Below are 20,367 nucleotides of genomic sequence, written 5' to 3'. Positions count from 1 at the left end.
TTGCCTGATTTGGGTTTCAAACTACACCATATTAGAGCTAACCCAATATAACTCAGTCAATTTAACGGGTCCAAATGTAATTCAGTTAAAACTTAACTTGATTTCAAGAAAATTAAATTTTTAAGACAGCATCATTTTAACCCTCACTTTTTATACACTCAGTCAATAATGTTTTAGATTGACTTGAGTCAACTTGAGTTAATTCATAACCTGGGTTATGAGCCTGATTGTTTTTAATAATTGTTTCTTAAAATCTATCTTTTACTTAATTAGACAAAAATAAAATTTACATGATCTTGAAAGCCAATGGATAAAATATTAAAAATAATATTGCGGAGGGCTATACAAAAAGAGTGTTTGCTAATGTTATAAAAAAATATTATAACATTATTTAAAAACAAACTAAAAATTGAATGGCATTTAATCAAATAATATAAAAAAATCTAATTAAGTTATCCAAATGAATTACAAAAAAAAAATAAAGGGTAAACACATGTGCTTACAAGAATATGTTTTATTTTTCCTAAGATGACTAAACGACATGTTTTCTAGTACTCTAGCTACTTTAGGTGGTTAAAAAATTAAACTTTGCTCTCTTCTCTTGGCTTTAAAACCAATTTTCCACATTTTTTTTTTCATATGAAAACACCTTAGCAACACTACATAAACATCAACAAACTCATATTTAATCTAAAAGAAATTTTTAATTCATCAAGAAATAAAAAATAAACTTCAATGGAAAATATTTTTAGTCTTGATCTATTTTTTTATGACATTAGGGGTTAAAAACAATTAAATAGCTTGTCTTATCAAATAGAATTTATTGGTAACAAAATCAACCTTTTTAGGTGTCAAAATACAGATAATCCATCATTTTCTCTCTCTTATATTATTTTTTAATGACTTTCTCTCTCCTCTCTCTAACTCGGAGATAAAGATGTGAATAAAATGAAATTTTGGATCAAAATACAAAAGTGTAGAACTAAAGAGATAAAAAATAATATTAACAAAACTTTGAAGGTAAAAATTATTAGAAGAAGGTACCCCAAACAGTCATATAAAAAAGTCTTCATTTTATATTTTTCTAATACCATAATAAATTAATAAAAAATAAATTATTAAACCCAATTTATAAAAATAATGTAACGTGAAAAGATAAAATTAAAAATAAAATTCGACAACCAAAGACCTTTGTATAAATTAAATTATTAAGCTTAATTTATAGTCATTGCAGTAAAAAAATAAAAATAAAAATAAAAATAAATATTGATAACGAAGTAGAGGACAGATAAAAGGAAAAAAACCACCTTGATTACAATATCCACATTATGTCCCCCACATGCATGCGGTGAAAATGCATGCATACCTTCCAGCCTTAACTATGAAACCTAAAAATATCGATGTCCTTTTTAACAAGAAGAAGACTTTCTAAGCATGTATGTATAAGAAAATAAGAAGATTAAAGCTTAAATATGACTCCTAAAAATATCTCGCTTGTGATAAATTGTTCCTTTTCATTTGATAGCAATTTGCAAATTAACTTTGATTATCTGTTTATGTATTAAGATAAATACATCCTTAAATGGTAACCTTCAAGTACTATGGTTTGTCAAAATTCCTGGATTTTCTTGAGGAAATTTCTCAGTGAGGTAGAAGTGTTGTTTTTTGTGAAGTATTGTCTGGCGAAGAATAATTATCAAATTTCGTATGAACCATTCGAGTAATAGAAGCATTGCTCTTCCTCGATTGGGATGTTTCCTTCTTATATAAGACGGATTTCTTGCAGAGCTCGATTTCTAAACATATATATGTGTGTGTGTGTGTATTTGTGCATATATATATATATAAAGAAAAGAAAAAAACTGTCTCCTACGCCCAGAATTGTGGAAAACCAGAATAGGTTCGTGAGACGCACAAAGCAGCAGCACACCATGAAGTTGCCAACTCATATCTTTGAGTCCTCTTTCCCAGAGATATAAATTAACCAAAAACATAAGAATCGAACTGAGAAGAGGACTAAACAATGATCAGTGGAGACCCATTCCTACAACAGAATTGTTCCTGAATCTCGAACATATTTATATTTATTCTTTTGGGATTGCCAAGCCTTTTTAGGTGGGGAAAAAAAAAAAAAAAAAAAAAGGGGCATGAACCAGCTCCTTTGACAAGCCCACGTATTTCATGGCTGCTATCATGTTCTCAGGAACCGAAAGGAAAGATCTTCTCCAAAATAATGATTCTATGGCTCAAATTGATTCTTTCAATTATTTCAATATTTGAACAGGACAGGAGAAGGAAGAAGAAGCCTAATTGGGTGGGTGGGCGGGCTGTTGCGGACTGACTGAGCCCGCGGTCTAATAATGCCAAACTCTATAAAGCTCGGGCTACTTAAATTGTTAGGTAGGATTAATGATAATATCAAACAAAATTTTTTTATTCAAGCTGCAGTGTTGGAGTCCTTGTAAACTAGTGAAAATCTAATATGATTGTTGGTATTTATTCTTGCAATGATGAACTTCTACAGAGAAATTAAAAAAGCTAACTATTTGACCAGCAATTCGCCATTGGCCACGTGAAAAAGAATTCAACCAAAAAATTGAATATGATAGTGTCTCATGCACCTTTTTTAACATAAAAAATAAATCAAAATTTATTTATATAACTAAAATAAATTATAAAATTTAATTTATAATCAATCAAAATTAAAATTATTTATTTTTTAACCATGAGCAAACTAGGCATGTCGACAATTTAGGTCATGCATCCTATCCGAATTAAACAATTTATTTTGTTCATTAAACTATATCCCTAACCAGGTGCATGGGGTTTTTTTTTTCAAGCAAAAGAAAAAATAAAGGGTTCACGGGACTAAAATAAAAAGGCAAGCCTTATCTTTTTAAAATTTGATGAGAAAAAGGGTATTTTTTAGATAAGGGGTTAAAAATACCAAACTAAAAAAACAACAAAAACAATTAAATACCAAATAAATGATGCAATAATTTTTTTTACATCTAATAGGTTGAAAGTATAACGGCTATAAAACTCAAGCCAACTCGGTAGACTAACTTCTGACTTGAAACCTGGGCTAGGTCGAGTTTAAAAACAAGGGAGAATTGACTTAATATGACCCGCTTAAAAATCGAGGTTAACTTATGACTTAACCATTTCAAATAAAACTTAATCAAAATCTAATACAAAATTATTAACTTTTTATAAAAAAAAAATTAAAAATGATATTGTTTTGATTTCTAAAAAGTTTCTTTTTCTATAGCTAACTCTCTTTCTTCTCTAACTAGGAATTGAGAAACATAAAAAATAAAACTTATATATTCATTTTTATTTTTAATCCTAAATATATTCATTTTATGAAGTTTAGTATGAATAATAATGACCATTTTATCTAGTTATATACTATATATTAGTGATATGAAATACATAAATAAGTTCATCTTTATAGGATTTTTAAATTGAAATAAATACAAGTATCAAATTACTATTAGATTAATATTACATTTCAAATTTAAAAATAAATTTAATGGTTAAATTAATTTAGCAACTAAAAATCTTATAATTAGTTTACATATTTTATAGTCATTTCAATTTCAAAATCACAACCAATTAATTTATTAACAACACAACATCATAATTTATTACCATGCAATTTAATCACTTTGCATCACAATATAACATGAAATAATAAGCACAACAACTAAAATACAATGCAGTATAGTAGGAGTAACATGATAACTTCTAAACCACCTCACTGGAATTAATATTTTAATAGCTATATCTTAAAATAAATATATCTTAAAATAAATAAATAAATAAATAACATGAAAAATTATTCGTTATAGGTGTAGTTGTGCTTCCCTCTTCACAATGGTACGAGACAAGGGGAGAAGTTAGGATTCAAGGCAAAGAGGGCGAATGAAATTTTCTCAAGAAGTACGGAGGGCAAACATCTATCAAGAAGAGAGTAAAATTAAACTATTATATATATATATATAGACATTAGTTACTAGCAAGTTAGCTAGGGATAAATTTGACTTTTGACTTTTATTATAAATATTAGCTTGTAAGTCAAAAAAATATTAATTTTTATCAAGTGATTTTATTACATTTTTATTTACCAAGCACCATTAAATTATTAAACTATCATAAAAAGAAACAATAATAAAGCTTCATTTTAAGGGATTTTTTTATCTTTTTATTTTCATTTTTTTTATAGTCAAATTGACTGAAAAATAAATTGTTTTTTTATAAATATAAAATATTAATAAAAAAAATGGTTGGCCAAAGTATTGGACTATCCGACTACTTATATTTCATATCCAATTTAGTTATTATTCTTTTGATTGTTATTTATTTTGTTTTTTTATTGATTTTTTGCTTCAATTTCATCCCTAATCATTAAGTTTTATTTGAAGTTCAATGCTTATTCTTTTGATATTTTCATATCCTTTCACTAATTAAATTATATTTCAATCTCATCCTTCATCATTTGATTTTAATTTTTTTTATGTTGAATTTGATCTCATTATATTTATTGATGTTTATTTTGTATTGGATTTTTATTTTATTTTATTTTTTAAAATTTTATCCCTTGACGTTTTATTATTAGGCTACATGTTTCGAAAATTAACATGGTTTAACTTTGGTTTTTCTTTTAGATCCTTTTATAAAATTAGTTTTTTTTTTAATTTCATCATTTAACATTTAATTTTTTCTAGAATTGATCTTTGTGCTTCTTTTTTTCTATAAGATTATTCAAATTTTATATCCATGGTCGCAAGGTCGATGGGTTAACCCAGATTGACTTAAATTTTTTTTGTTTAAATTATTTCTTTCAATTTCATACCTCAACATTTTTTATTGAGAATTTTGTTTTGTTATTTTTTTTTATTTGCCTTTTATGGGCTCATCTCAGTTTTATGACAACGATCACGAGTTTCAAAGGTTAAAAGTAGTTGGCTTTGGTTTGTTTTATGTCCTTTTTTAATATATTTTTTTCAATTTTATCATTCAATATTTATTTTTTTAGAGTTGGTTTGTGCTTCTTTTTTTTTTTACTGCCTTCTATAGGGTTATCCTAATCATATTCTCCTACGTTGACTCAAATCTCTTTCTTTTTTTTTATATATTTTTTATAAGAATTTCATACCTCAACATTTTTTAATTGAGAATTTTTCTTTGTTGTTTGTTAGGTTTTCCTTCTACACAATAAGTCTTTGGCTCATGATTAAGGTCATAAGTTTCAAAGGTTAACACGAGTTGACATTATTTTTTCAGGTTATTTTTTCAAAAAAAATTTAATTTCATTCTTCAATTTTATTTTATTTTAATATTGGTCTTCATTCTTTTTTTCTTTTCTTTTCTTTCTAGAGGGTTATCTTAATCATGTATCCATTATCACAAGGTTAATGAATTAAGACAGGTTGACCCAAATCTTTTTTTAATTATTTATTTTTAAGTTTCATCATTCAACTTTGAATTGTTTTATAGTTGAGCTTTATAGTTTGATTTAATTTGCTTTTATTTATGGGTTTTTTTTTACCTTTTATTGACATAGATAACTATTTGATAAAATAGGAAATTAACAAAAAACTAAAACAGTTGGTGCTTTTACTTTGCACCACCTCACAAAATATTATTCATTGTAATATTATTTTTTTCTTTGTTTTTTTTATATCTATGTTTTTATTTTTATCATTTAAAATTTAATTTACTAAAGATTGGGTTTTTATGATTTATTATGTTTGCTTTTTTATATTAATATCTTAATCTCCCAACTTATGTTGTGGGTCTGGCAAGTTAACCTAGTTGACTCGAGTTTTTTTTTAATTAGTATTTTTTCCAACATTATCATTTAACATTGAGTTTATTATGAATTAGGCTTCATGATTTGTTTCAATTTATTTTTTATGGAGTTATCCAAATTTCATGACCCGAGTTGCGGGTTTAACATGTTAACCTAGAATGACTCGGGTCTTTTTTTTTTTCTATAAGGTAATCTCAATCTCATGACCTGAGTTATGGTTTAGCGAGTTAATCTAAGTTAACTCAAGTCTTTTTTGTTTTTTTAAATTAATTTCCTCTCAATTTTATCATTTAATATTGGGTTAATTAGAAATTAGTCTTCAAATTTTATGTTGATTTATTTTATATGGGGTTATCTGGTATCATAACCTAGGTTGTTAGTTTGACAAGTAGACTAGAGTTTTTTTTATCTATTTTTTAATTTATTTTATTTTATCTTTCAACATTTAGTTGATTGAGAATTAAGTTTCATAACTTGACTTATATAGGATTATCATGGTCTCATGATCCCAATCGTGGATTTGACATATTAACTCTGATTGATCCAATATGTTTATTTCAAAAAATATTATCTTGAATTTTTTTAGTTAAATTATATCTTATTATCCATTTGTTCATTTAGATTGTTTTTAAATTACCAAGTCAGTTAAATTATATTGAATTCACCTAATTTAAATTTTCTCCACTGAAATACTCTAACAATGATTAAATATCTTTTTATAATAATTTTTGTTTTTATCTTACTATCACAACGGAGAGGAAAGGCAAACAATCTAGTTAAATTATAAAAAATTTAGAGGCTATAGTTTTTTTTTTTTTTAATTAGGGACTCTATTTATTTATTTATTTATTTATTTTTATACAAAAGAGGAATATGAATCCAAGTATACATAATAATTTCTCTTAAATAATTTTGTTATTTAAAAATTTGAGCTATTTGGATGATTTTTTTACATTAAGATTGATTTAGCATTAACTTAGTAAGTATTTTTTCTAAAAAACATACATCTCACGCTATTTTTTCAAGTATTGATATAAAGATATAAACTCAAGAAGTCACCTTTCAATCACCAAGTGAATTAGGATTACTTTCCTATGACTTCAATATTTGTTGAGAAAATCCAAAACTATTTAACTATCAAAATTTATACCCTCAGTATGTCAAGGTAGATCCATTGTGTTTCATTTAAAAAGAAAGAAAGAAAGAAAGGGAAAAAAAAAAAACTTAAGCAAATAGGGTGGCTATGGATGCCTTTGGGGGGCGGGGGGGTCGTCGTTTGTATAAAATGAAAGAAGAGGGCGAGAAAGGAAAAACGCGTTTGACCTTGTGAAACCCGTCCAGGCACTCCTCTCTGGACTCCCTTCCTTAATTCTACAGCTCACAGACCTGTCTTTCCCTCTATCATCTCCTTCAATCAAGCCAATCATACTCCTCTCCTTATCTCTCTCTTCCTTGATCTAGTTCAACAAATATTTTGTGTGTGCGGGGTGTTTCTCTTGCTTTCCTTCCTTTTCTTTTCGTTTCTTTACCTTTAAGATTGCTTTAGCTTTCTTGATTTGATCAAGGATTTTGTGGGGGTGTTGTATTTCTCTTTATTTTTCTATTGGGGAGATTAGATTTGTACTAGGAGTCTTTCGTTGTTTTTCGCAGTTTTCTTGATAGGTTCAGATTTGTGTTTGTTTTATTAGTCCGCCGTGCCCATGGCGGACTTAGTGAAGCAAATCTTGGCAAAACCAATCCAGTTAGCTGACCAAGTGATCAAGGTCGCTGACGAGGCCAGTTCTTTTAAGCAAGAATGTGGAGAACTCAAATCCAAGACTGACAAATTAGCAACCCTTCTACGTCAAGCAGCAAGAGCTAGTTCTGATCTCTATGAGCGCCCCGCACGCAGAATCATAGAGGATACTGAACAAGTTCTTGACAAGGCCTTGACTCTCGTTATCAAATGCCGAGCGAATGGACTGATGAAACGTGTTTTTACCATCATTCCTGCGGCTGCTTTTCGGAAAATGGGCTCTCAGTTGGAGAATTCTATTGGAGATGTGTCTTGGCTGTTGCGTGTGTCTGCATCAGCTGATGATCGTGATGATGAGTACTTGGGGCTCCCTCCTATTGCTGCAAATGAGCCAATTTTGTGTCTGATATGGGAGCAGATTGCAATTCTTTATACTGGGTCTGTTCATGATAGATCTGATGCTGCTGCTTCCCTTGTTTCGCTTGCTAGAGACAACGATCGGTATGGGAAGTTGATTATTGAAGAGGGTGGAGTTCCACCTTTGTTGAAGTTGGTGAAAGAAGGGAAATTGGAAGGTCAAGAGAATGCTGCAAGAGCAATTGGGTTGTTGGGGCGTGACCCGGAAAGCGTGGAGCATATGATTGTTGCTGGTGTTTGTTCAGTGTTTGCGAAAATACTCAAAGAAGGTCCTATGAAGGTCCAGGTTGTTGTCGCTTGGGCTGTGTCGGAGTTTGCTGCTAATTATCCTAAATGTCAAGATCTTTTTGCTCAGCATAATATAATCCGGTTGCTGGTGGGTCATATTGCGTTCGAGACGGTTCAAGAGCATAGTAAGTATGCTATTGTTAGTAAGGCTACTTCAATCCATGCTCTTGTTATTGCTAGCAATAATTCGAATGTTACTAACGATGTAAATAAGCAAGTAGTTGATGAGGATCAAAGTCAAATTCCTTATCCTACGCGGGATAAGAGCCCGAATCAATTGCATACTGTGGTCACCAATACTATGGCAATGAATGCTGCGACCAAGCGGCCTCTACAAAAGCCAGGGGCCAATACTAATGGTGCTACTCATGTAAACTCTGCCAAGAGTAATGGTAGCAACAATTTGAAGCAAAATTATCAGCCCCATCATCAGCATAATCATTCAATTTCGGGGGTTAGTGTTAAGGGGAGGGAGCTTGAAGATCCTGCCACGAAGGCCAATATGAAGGCAATGGCAGCAAGAGCACTTTGGCATCTTGCCAAGGGAAACTCTCCAATTTGCCGCAGCATAACTGAATCTAGAGCGCTCTTGTGTTTTGCGGTGTTATTAGAGAAGGGACGCGAAGATGTTCAATACAATTGTGCCATGGCTTTGATGGAAATCACAGCGGTTGCAGAGAAAGATGCTGATTTGAGAAGATCAGCGTTCAAGCCTAATTCACCGGCTTGCAAAGCTGTTATTGATCAAATGTTGAAGGTTATTGAAAAAGCTGACTCTGTACTCCTCATCCCTTGCATCAGAGCTATTGGGAATTTGGCAAGGACATTTCGAGCAACAGAGACAAGGATGATCTCCCCATTGGTTAGACTTCTTGACGAGAGAGAAGCAGAGATCTCTAGGGAGGCTGCAATTGCCCTCACAAAGTTTGCCTGCAAAGAAAACTACCTCCACCTCGACCACTCCAAGGCCATTATAAGTGCTGGAGGGGCGAAGCACTTAATCCAGCTTGTTTACTTTAATGAACAAATTGTTCAGCTCTCAGCATTGCCTCTCCTATGCTATATTGCCCTTAATGTCCCGGATAGCGAGGAGCTTGCCCGGGCAGAGGTGCTCACTGTCCTAGAATGGTCATCCAAGCAATCTCACATGGTTCAAGACGAAAAATTGGAAGCATTGTTACCAGAGGCTAAAAGTAAATTGGAGCTTTATCAATCCAGAGGTTCAAGGGGATTCCATTGATTCATATTAATGTTTAACGTAGTTTGTTGCTGCATTGATTTTTCTCTTATTTATGTTTTATCTTTGCAATGGAGTGTACATAAATGGTAGCTGCATCTCGTTCTTTTACAAAGCTGCTATTGCTTTATTATGTGTTATCTTCATTTGTTAACACCCAGTTTTCAATATTTATATTCATGTTCATGGTTAATCTCATGGCCAGCAGATCCCAGATGAATTTATGTTATCTTGGTTCTTCACTGTCTATTCGCGTTTCCACCATGTATTCCACCATTGTTTTGGTTTTATTATTGAAACGCTTCAGATAATTCACTGCTGCCTAAGCATAGTTGTTGTATGCACATGCTCGCTGGCAGTCGATCCTGTTATGATTATCTTCTCTATAATGACCGACGACATTCCGTTCTGCTGTTTGCAGCAAATTTGCTCATTTTCTTAAAAAAAATAAAATAAAATTGATGATTGATGGAATTATTGGCATGTTGGTGATAAAGCAGCTTAGTTGGAATTGCCATAAAAGGAGACAAGGTGGGGAAAACATGTCTAAAATGGTTAGGATACGAGTAGAAGGCGGGGAGATGACTTTTAAGAAATTGATCAGAAAGTGAACTCGGTGTGGTTTTATTGACCTGAGATTTTTACTCAGGTTTTTGGCCTCCATAGAAGAATTATTCAACCTCGTGGCTTGGACATTTTCAAACAAGCTACTATATAAATTATACACAGACACCTGCTTCTGTCATGTGATGCTCAACTGATTTTCTAATTTTTTTATTTTTTTTTACAGGCTGTTTATTGTTCATCGTATGAGAAAAGTAATGTGACATTAGCATTTACTTCTTTAAACCCAGTTGAGAAATGAACTAGTCCACTCTGCTGCTCTATTCCACAAAATTACCATGATAAATTACATTTAATTTCATGAAGTTGCATAGCATATTCTGTTAGTTTAATTTACAGCTAATCAGTTAGTTATATATGCTATTATTATATTTATATAAATATATATATTTATTATTAATAAAGATTTAATTTATCAACATGCATATAATATTAAATTAATAAATATAATATTTTATTTATGAATTTAAAATAAAGAAAAGTCCGTAGAACAGAAATATTTTGCAAAGAAGATTGTAAAGTTATTACAATTATGAGATTCTTATTGTATCGAAGCATCATTTCTAAAATATTCTTGATCAATACTCTCTTAAAAACTAGAAATTCAATAGAGTCATAAAAACTGATATATGTTATGTTCTTTTCTTTATGAAAAGTAGTAGATGTTCTCATACGCCAAGGTATAGAAAATATCTAAAACTAATATGGAGGTGCTTGTTATAAGACATGTACGCTAAACTAACCCGTATAAAAACTCTATATAAACGATCCTTAGACTTGATATCACTAAGTTATCTTATCTAGAAAATGTTATGTTTTGATCTTGTTATACGTTATGGTAAATATAACAAATGGGCAAACAACTATATAAAAGTATTTGAGTGATCATGAGATGATTCATCATCATAGGTGAATTGGAAAAAATGTTCAACATGTTCTTAAATACTATTGATTGTTAAATAGTTGCGCAAGGTAAAATGAGATTTGAGAAAAAATCCAAATCATACTTATATGATCAATAACTATAATGTTGTGAACAAATATGATTTGATATGACATATAAACTTCATGTTAAAATGTTTAAATTGAAATATTATTAATGAAGGGATAATAATTATACCAAGAAACCAGTTACTAAAAAGTTAAGTCAAACCACTTATAACTTTTCTAATATTTAGAGAATCATGACATGTTGTTAGAGGGTGCGTTTAATCTTTAAATATAAATTAATCAATTATTAAATTGATAATAAATTAAATTGTTTGATTTATTAAATTTTTTTTATTTAAAATTATAATTTATATTTGGACCAACATATTAAGAATCTAATGGGTTACATATATTAAAAACTATTAATCAGAAATTAAACTGAGATAATTAATTAAATGTGACTTGATTGAAAATAATTTTAAAAATTAAACACTAAAATGTATTTAATTTAGATATTATAATTCTAATTCTAGAATAATCAAGTAGAGGCTTGATTGATTAACTTTCTAAAATTATTCTTAAATAATATATAAATATTATTTAAAGGCCAAATAAATATTTTTCTATTTATAGAGTTTTTAGGATTTCCTATAAATACAAAGATACACATCTTATTTTTTAAAAAAAAAATTTATCTATTAGATAGTAAAAAAATACCTAAATCATAAAATAAAGAGCATAACAATTTTTCTTTTCTAAATAGAAATTTAAAAGATTTTTCACTAGTGATTCACGTGAATTATCATTGGAAGTCAAACAATTTAATAACAAAATAAAAAGCATAACAATTTTTCTTTTCTAAATAGGAATTTAAAAGATTTTTCACTAGTAATTCACGTGGATTATCATTGGAAGTCAAACAATTTAATAACTTATGATTTACGACAATTCAGTCTTTAAAGAATTATTTAAAGCTAGAAAATATTAAATTTTCAGATAATAAATCTCTAAACAATTCTAAATTTGTTTAATAAAATTATAAAAACTTTTAAATATTATTTTTAATTTATCTTTTTCCCTGCATGTATGTATGTATATTCGGAACCAACATATTCAACTTTTGCCTTTATCTCCCAACAAATTCATTCACTTGTCACTATGTTTTGGACAAGATTTCTTCCATAAATTATTCACTTCATTCTGAACTCCTGGTTTTATTATGTTTTTCATGTTATTTAAGAAAACCTTAAAATGTGTCGAGACGGCTAGTGATAAAAATCCATTACATGGGCCACAATGTTTCTGGGTACCTAGTACTTGTTCCTTTAGTCTAGGTCACCACAAATCGAGCATGATCCAAAGTTTCCATAAAAATATAAAGGCAAATATGAGCATGTTTTTTTACTGTGATAAATATTATTTTTAAATTTTTTTTTATTGAAAATATATTAAAATAATTTTTAAATTTTTTCAAATTGATTTAAAAAAAATCAAAACTTTTCAAAAAAAAAGAAAAAAGAAACGGACAGTTCATCTAATCTGCTGACAGCACACCATAAATATTCCCAATTTCCCGTATTCATGAAACAAGTTCAAAGATGCATGACGATAACCAGTTGACAGGTAGTTTTTGCATTGGAACTTGTCATGAACAAGACCAAATCTCACATTTTTTATTCAACTTGTGCATAACAAAGACATTAGAAAAGGACTGGTTGAGCTAATCCACAGGACGCTGCAGCCTGGAATAAAAGTTTTTTTTTTTTAGGTGGCTAAAAAATAATATGCTAACATCACTAATATATTTTTAGCATAAAGAAAAATATTGATCGAATGATATTTAATAAAATAATATGTAAATCTCCTTTAAAAGAAATTCCAAGGCAATATATTTGTTGAGAAGATAGTAATTAGAAAAAGGGCTATATATTTGTTTTATTATTAAATTTCATTCTTAAATATTTAATTTTTTAACCAATAAACTCAAACTCAACCTTACTAAATTAAACATTAATTCAACACAGGAAATCCTTTTAACACCTCAAGAGATTTATAAAAAGCTATTCAAAATAAATTAAAAACCTAAAATCCTCTATATCAATTTTACAAGGATGCAATTTAAAATAAATAAATAAAAAGACTAAAAAAAAATACAAAGTACTATTTTAGTGAATAATACTTTGTGAGAGAATGCATAATAAAATCATCGAACCTTTTAAATTTATTTTAAATTTTAATTTAATTATAAATTAAATATTACAGCATAAGAGTCAACATATTTATCCAAATAGATTTGGTAAGTCATAGTTAATGACTAGATCATTGGCATGCGCTATGTTGAAGGTCAACTCAATTTTTTTGAACATAAAAAAAAATATTCTAATGATGCTAACTTGTTTTCTAGTAAAAAAAATAATTGTGTGGGGGGTTGATCTGATATGACCTGATTAATAAAAAAAATTAAAAGCCACTCTGTTTTTTTTTTAAAGTTTTGTCTAAAACTATAAATTTAAATTCCTTCAGGGATATGGATATGTATATTTATTTAGAGTATTTTTAAGAGATTATAACTCCTCAAATAATAAAAATAAATCCATTTGCAAGTTTTAAATTTTTAGTATCAGATATTTAATTAGCATCAATATACTCTTAATACAAAGCTTGATATCTCATGTAATGCAATCCATAATTTTTACTTTTTATGGTAGAGAAACCATAACTTTGATTAGGCATGTTCCGCATTTTTATATATTTATGGGAAGGTTTTTTACCATTCCATAATTCATATGATATCTTATCTAATTTTTTAAGAGGTATTTTATTTAAAATACAATATGCTAAAAAATAGCTTCTACTTTTAGTTCCAATATAATCTTGAACTTATTAACATAACATCATCAATTCTTTCAATATTTGGTTCTTGTATTCAACAATATCATTCTCAATTGCTTCTTATCATCTTGATTTTCATGCTAAGTTAATTTTTAATCTTGCTTTCAAAATGTTTGAACACTTTTAAAGTCTCATTTTTGCTTTTTAGCAAAAAGACCTAGCAATGACTTATATAATTATTGAGAAAAATGATAAAATACTTTTTACTATATTTAGTTTGCATAAAATTTAAATTACAAATATTAATTTGAATTAAATTTAGAGGCTCACTATTTTTGTCTATAAAATACATTAGAAAAATCAATTAAATAAACAAAAAAAAAATTTATTAATTTTATTATTTTTTGGTACAATAACGATAATATTGAGCTTAAATAGCTTATTACATAAAATATTAATTGCTTGTATACATCCTACTTTTCATGTGAAAACTCTTATTAGACTAAAAAATCAATGTAAACCCATTTCTTAGAGCAAGTAGAAAACTAAATTCTTTTTTTAATATCAATAGCATGAATCACATTGTCTAGAGTCATTTTTTTTCTAAATTTTATCTAATGCACCAAATTTTCATAGCTTATGATTTTGCACACTTAAGAGTTTTTTATAAACAATTGTTCTTTATTATACTCAGAAAAACTACTCATATCACATACATGATATGCAGTTCTAGTATTAACCCATTATTGTTTAGAATTGTCTATCATATTCACTTTTGACATGACAATAACAATAACAAACTTAATAGTTTTTTCATCAACATTCTAAAACACTTGATTTGTGTGTTCTTCCATTTACAATGATAACAATCCTTACTATGGTGTCATAGCTATTTCTTAGTGTGGTGTTATAACTTGTTGTAGTCAATGCAAGTTCTTTTAAACCTCTTTTTATCACCACTGCTATCATTAAACTCTTAGGAGAACTAATGTAAGTTCTTTTAAATTCTAAGGGGTGTAGTTTAACTAATCAGACTTAGATTTATTCTTTAAATATCACTAGTTCAAGTCTTATAAATTTTAGGGTCATTAAAAGTTTATATGATCATTAATTTTGATAATCATGAAATTAGTTGAGTTGCACATAAACTGACTTGATATCCATGTCAATCTAAAAAAAACTCTTAGGAGAACATACTTCGTTATGCTTCCTATTTAAGTTCACACCACTTAAATTTTTAAGTTTTTTCCCTTATGAAAACATTAATGCTATTAACACTAGTTTTATTAATTTGTTATTACAATAATATGATGTACTTTACAATTATATATCACACATATATAATCTCAAAATAATGTTATCAAACCACAAAAATATAACACACTAATTGTGCAAAAATACAAATCAATAAATATATTTAACATTCCTTTTCATATCTTTGTATATATAGACTCTTATTGTATGAACTCTTAAAAACGTGTAGTAGCCAAGTGGTAAGGGATTCTCATCTCTTGGACTAAGTGTTGGGTTCAAAACCCAGTTATTAATGCAGGTTTCATATCAATACACGGTAATTAATTAATTTGCAAGAACAAAGCAAATCAATTTGCAGAGCAACAGAAAATCAATACAAGCAAGCAATAGAAGCAAACAATTGCCATAAAATGGAAAAACTTGCACATTGATATAACAGTACAGACAACTTCAATCCAGAACAATATAGACAACAATCTGCCCCCTTTTTTTTTCCAACCAAAAAAACGTAACATTCTAGAATTTTGTTGTTCTTAAAAATTTAAGTAGAGCATTTAAGAGGAAACCATATAACAGAAGATATCTATTTCACCTTCCCGGTTAATGCAAACATATATATGGTTTGTTTTTAACAAATATCTATTTCAGGTGTAACCAGATCGTACACATAACAAAAAGAAAATAGGCAGTTCAATTGGTTTAAGATTGTTAGAACACTTTAAATAGTTATTGAGATTGTTGTTCCTCTTTACTATGATAATCTAGTTTTTACAAAACATAAAACATGCATATAAATCAATAAATAAAAGAAAAATCAACTTCCAGTAAGAAAATAGATTTAAAGTAAGAAAATAGATTTAAAGAAATAGATTGAGACAAGGATAAACCTTTTGTACTTAAAATAGTTTATTATATGTTCTTTAGTTCTAATAATGTGATTGCAATTTGTTTTTTTATTTTATTCAATCTCTTATTTTTAACAATATAATCAAAAATAAATATCAAACTAAATTTGTATGTTATTCTCAATAAAAGTTTTAACTCAAGGAATGTAAAAGAAATTTTTTTTAGAAAAAATAGAAGTTTTATCCATATCAAAACCATGTTAGAACAATTAGTTTTAACGTAACTTCTAAAACAAGAAAAAAAATACAACATTTAAATTTTAAATGACACAATTTTATTTTAAATAGAGTTTTAACATGCACAACTTTTTATTTTTCCTAACAACATTAAAATATCATTGCTATCCAAGATATCAAAATAGTGGATATATTCATGGTTGAATATCCATTTAAAATGTATTAAGATAATGAAAAACAGTTTTGCTACTTCAAATTTTTAACAGAACACATAATACATCTCCAAAGCCCTCACATCACATATTTAATGAAATCTCTACAATACCCATAGAGTCGAGTCTGAAACTTATGACATCTCCTCCGCAAATGAGACCACATCATCAGCGACCAAACCCTGCCTGTATATAATAAGGTTCAAACGCAAGCATTAAATGAGAAGATAGAAAATTGCTACCACGAAGCCCAGCAGCTGTTTGCTATCAGGGTACCATTGCACTCCACAGTCCATAGACACAGTAAATTTCTCCCTTTCCAAACCACCGCAGGCCTTCACATCTTGAACCCTTCTATGGGCTAGAAAGTTGTAGCAAGTCCATCAGCCAAAGAATCGATATATTTTCACTTTGTTGGGAGGCCTCAAGGCTTATACGTCTTGGACCCTCCGTAGCACAGAAACATTTTCCGTTGGTGTTGTAAATCAAGTCAAAACAGGATAAGTGGCAAGCAGGAAGACTACAAAGGATCGTTGGAGGGAATGAGAGTCATACATTACACCGAATACTTATCCTTACTTCAACCACTGCATTTGCTTCCAAATCTCATCCATTCACCCCATAATCCATTACCAGCCTAGAAAACAAGAAGATCATACTACTTACACTCTTCTGTCACTAATACAACTTCGCTCTCTTTTCTCTTCTTCTTTTTACCTCTTCTTTCTTAATTTAGCCTCATCATCATCACAACCATGGCAGCTGCAGTAACTGCTGCGGTCTCCTTTCCTTCCTCTACCAAGTCTACCTCTCTTTCTTCAAGAACCACTCTCATTGCACCAGAAAGAATCACCTTGAAAAAGGTACTGGCTCATTTGATATAGCACTTCTATTTTTTTATATGGAGCTTGTCTGAGGTGAAGTTTTTCTCCTTCTTCTTCTTATTTTTTTTTCCTGGCCTTGGCTATATCTTCAGGCGCCAGTTTACTACAGAGATGCGTCTGCTAGTGGGAAAGTGATTTCCATCAGAGCCCAAGTCACCACAGAGGCTCCAGCTAAGGTTGAGAAGGTATCAAAGAAGAATGATGAGGGAGTGGTTGGTAACAAGTTCAAGCCTAAGAACCCTTACACTGGAAGATGTCTTTTGAACACTAAGATCACTGGTGATGATGCTCCTGGTGAAACTTGGCACATGGTCTTCAGCACTGAAGGTATGCCTGGCCTTCAATTCTCATCTAGCTAAAATCATCCACCTTATAAATGTACAGTTAGTTAAAATCAAACAGTTGGTTTATATATGGAAAATGCATCGATATTGGACTGACTCATTTATGATATGGTAATTGAATCTCGGAACTGACTGATAAATTGCTCGATTTTCAATGTCTTACATGCAAATCAACAAAATAAACTTCGCACATTTTAGCTAACGCACATTTTAGCTAAATCATTAGTACTATATGAATTGATCTTATTGGTTGAATGGTTACTCGGGGTGGTTTAGGAGAGGTACCCTATAGAGAAGGGCAATCAATTGGAGTAATTCCAGATGGTGTTGATAAGAACGGGAAGCCTCATAAACTAAGATTATATTCAATTGCTAGCAGTGCTCTCGGTGACTTTGGAGACTCCAAAACTGTGAGTTTTTCATCCGATTTTCCATTCATATTTTTCTTGCACGTACGAGTTTCTAGCTTATTCTAAGAAAATGATCATGAGTTCATGTAAAATTGATGCGTATTTGCTCTCATGTTTAACAGATGCCAAATTAGCAAGTTCAATTAATTGTCAGAATGTTGCGCTTGCTATCCTTATTCTTAGCAATGCCAGGTCTTAAGTTTAACTCATTTTGGTGAGGATGATTCATCCTCGTTCAGGTTTCTTTGTGTGTGAAGAGGCTTGTCTACACCAATGAACAAGGAGAAATTGTAAAAGGAGTTTGCTCAAATTTCTTGTGTAAGGCTCCAGGACACTCTATAAGCATTTATTTTGTCCAACCTTAAAAAGTAGGCTACCTGTGTTAAAGATCATTGGCATATGGGATGAGAGAAAGAATTGTGACAAATCAGTAACAATGAATCAAGAGACCTCAGCTAACATCCAGAAATGGATGAATGACATACATTTCAGGTGACTTGAAACCTGGAGCTGAAGTACAGATTACAGGGCCTGTTGGAAAAGAAATGCTTATGCCAAAAGATCCAAATGCCACTATCATTATGGTATTATCCACTTTATATATATATATATATATATATATATATATAAGCAAATTCATTATCAGCCTTTTGAATGTAACTCCATTGTGGTCAATACTATTCCTTGAACTAAAATTCTTATGCATTGAATCTGCAGCTTGGAACTGGAACTGGTATTGCTCCTTTCCGATCATTCTTGTGGAAAATGTTCTTTGAGAAGCACGATGACTACAAGGTAAAACAAAAGCAACCATTTCCTGCTCTTTGCGAATGTGAGGATTTCGTCAATTAGGCGATAATCGTCATACGATTAACTTGGTTAAAAATCGCAATGGTTTGTAGTTCAATGGTCTGGCATGGCTCTTCCTGGGTGTCCCGACAAGTAGCTCATTGCTCTACAAGGAGGTGAGGCAAACAAATAATTTCACTACTCTAGCTGCTTTAATCCTAGGACTCCCGGAGCGAAATAAACATTGGAATAGTGTAAGTGAAATTGACTTTATTCGGTGGACAGGAATTTGAGAAAATGAAGGAGAAAGCCCCCGACAACTTCAGGCTGGACTTCGCAGTCAGTAGAGAGCAAACAAACGACAAAGGAGAAAAGATGTACATCCAAACCCGGATGGCAGAATACGCAGAAGAGCTGTGGGAATTACTGAAGAAAGACAACACATATGTCTATATGTGTGGGTTGAAGGGAATGGAGAAGGGAATTGATGAAATAATGGTGTCATTGGCTGCTAAAGATGGTAAGAAATAACAAATCATTTCACTTAATTATATAGCGATGATTTATTTGAATCATGCTTCCGATTCCACTGCTGTCTTTTGCTTTGTTTTGCAGGCATTGATTGGCTTGAGTACAAAAGAAGTTTGAAGAAAGCAGAGCAATGGAATGTGGAAGTCTATTGATGCTATGATTACTTGTACAGATATTTCCCCTCTTTTCTGGTTATTACAAGCAATCATCTTCCTGTAATGATTTCCACTGCATTGTTGTAGATAGGTAATAAGCATGGTTGTAGTTTTTGGCTAGAAAATCCTTTTCGTTTTTTCTTTTTTAATGAAGGAAGCGAATGTATTTTATGGCATTTGGAAACAAGAGTTGTTATTTCTTAAGCAATCACAGTATGCAAAACATTTATCTGCATGAGTCAACTTCTATGATCTCTGCTGTATGAATGTTCTGATTTCTTCAGAATCCGTCAGTTTCGAGCACACTTTTTGTTGAATTCCTCTAATTTGGGATGAGTTCAGGATGCCTAAGTTTTTGGCAGACACAATCAGCCAAAACTCGTCGCCCAGGCCATGCACGTCATGATATTTAATATTTCTTTATCTCTAAAATTATTTTTATTTGATTATTCAGTAATAAAACGCATGAGAATTCTTTTGCATGGAATATTTTTTTTTAAAAAAAAAGAAATTAACGAGGACAAGCATGTGATTTTAAAATCGCAAAAGTAGACCTATTTTTTTAAGCTAAATAAAAATAGAGATCTTTTTGTTTATTTTAAGTTAAATAAAAAAATCATTGATAAAAAATAGGAGAAAAAAATGCATTAATTAACAAAAATAAAATATGCTAAAGGGTAAAATGTGAGAAATAAAGGGAAAAAAAAGGGGGCAAGTTAGGCATCCTTTAGCCCTTTTCGGCACACAAGCCTCTTATTGTGTTTTGATTTAAATTGAAAAATAAAAGAAAAGAAAAGAAAAAAATAAAGATGACTGCAACCCCAA

At 30.0% G+C, this 20,367-nt stretch overlaps 2 protein-coding genes across 2 annotated transcripts; both read left to right on the top strand.

Annotated features, from left to right (window-relative positions):
• Positions 1-7,064: 7,064 nt before the first annotated feature.
• Positions 7,065-9,724, top strand: ARO2 (armadillo repeat only 2). The gene has a single exon (XM_011044883.1). The coding sequence runs from the start codon at positions 7,519-7,521 to the stop codon at positions 9,496-9,498; it is 1,980 nt and encodes a 659-aa protein (XP_011043185.1). The 5' UTR covers positions 7,065-7,518; the 3' UTR covers positions 9,499-9,724.
• Positions 9,725-16,990: 7,266 nt separating this feature from the next.
• FNR1 (ferredoxin-NADP[+]-oxidoreductase 1) lies at positions 16,991-19,777 on the top strand. The gene is made up of 9 exons (XM_011044882.1): positions 16,991-17,292; positions 17,406-17,640; positions 17,934-18,067; positions 18,307-18,385; positions 18,560-18,651; positions 18,785-18,862; positions 18,970-19,032; positions 19,142-19,376; positions 19,472-19,777. The coding sequence occupies exons 1-9, from the start codon at positions 17,185-17,187 to the stop codon at positions 19,537-19,539; spliced, it is 1,092 nt and encodes a 363-aa protein (XP_011043184.1). The 5' UTR covers positions 16,991-17,184; the 3' UTR covers positions 19,540-19,777.
• The last annotated feature ends 590 nt before the right edge of the window (positions 19,778-20,367 follow it).

Source organism: Populus euphratica, unplaced genomic scaffold (genome assembly GCF_000495115.2).
Source record: "Populus euphratica unplaced genomic scaffold, PopEup_1.0 scaffold82.1, whole genome shotgun sequence".
In the NCBI taxonomy this organism is placed as follows: Eukaryota; Viridiplantae; Streptophyta; class Magnoliopsida; order Malpighiales; family Salicaceae; genus Populus; species Populus euphratica.
Note: the sequence above shows the minus strand (reverse complement) of the source record. Positions and strands in the feature narration are given on the sequence as shown.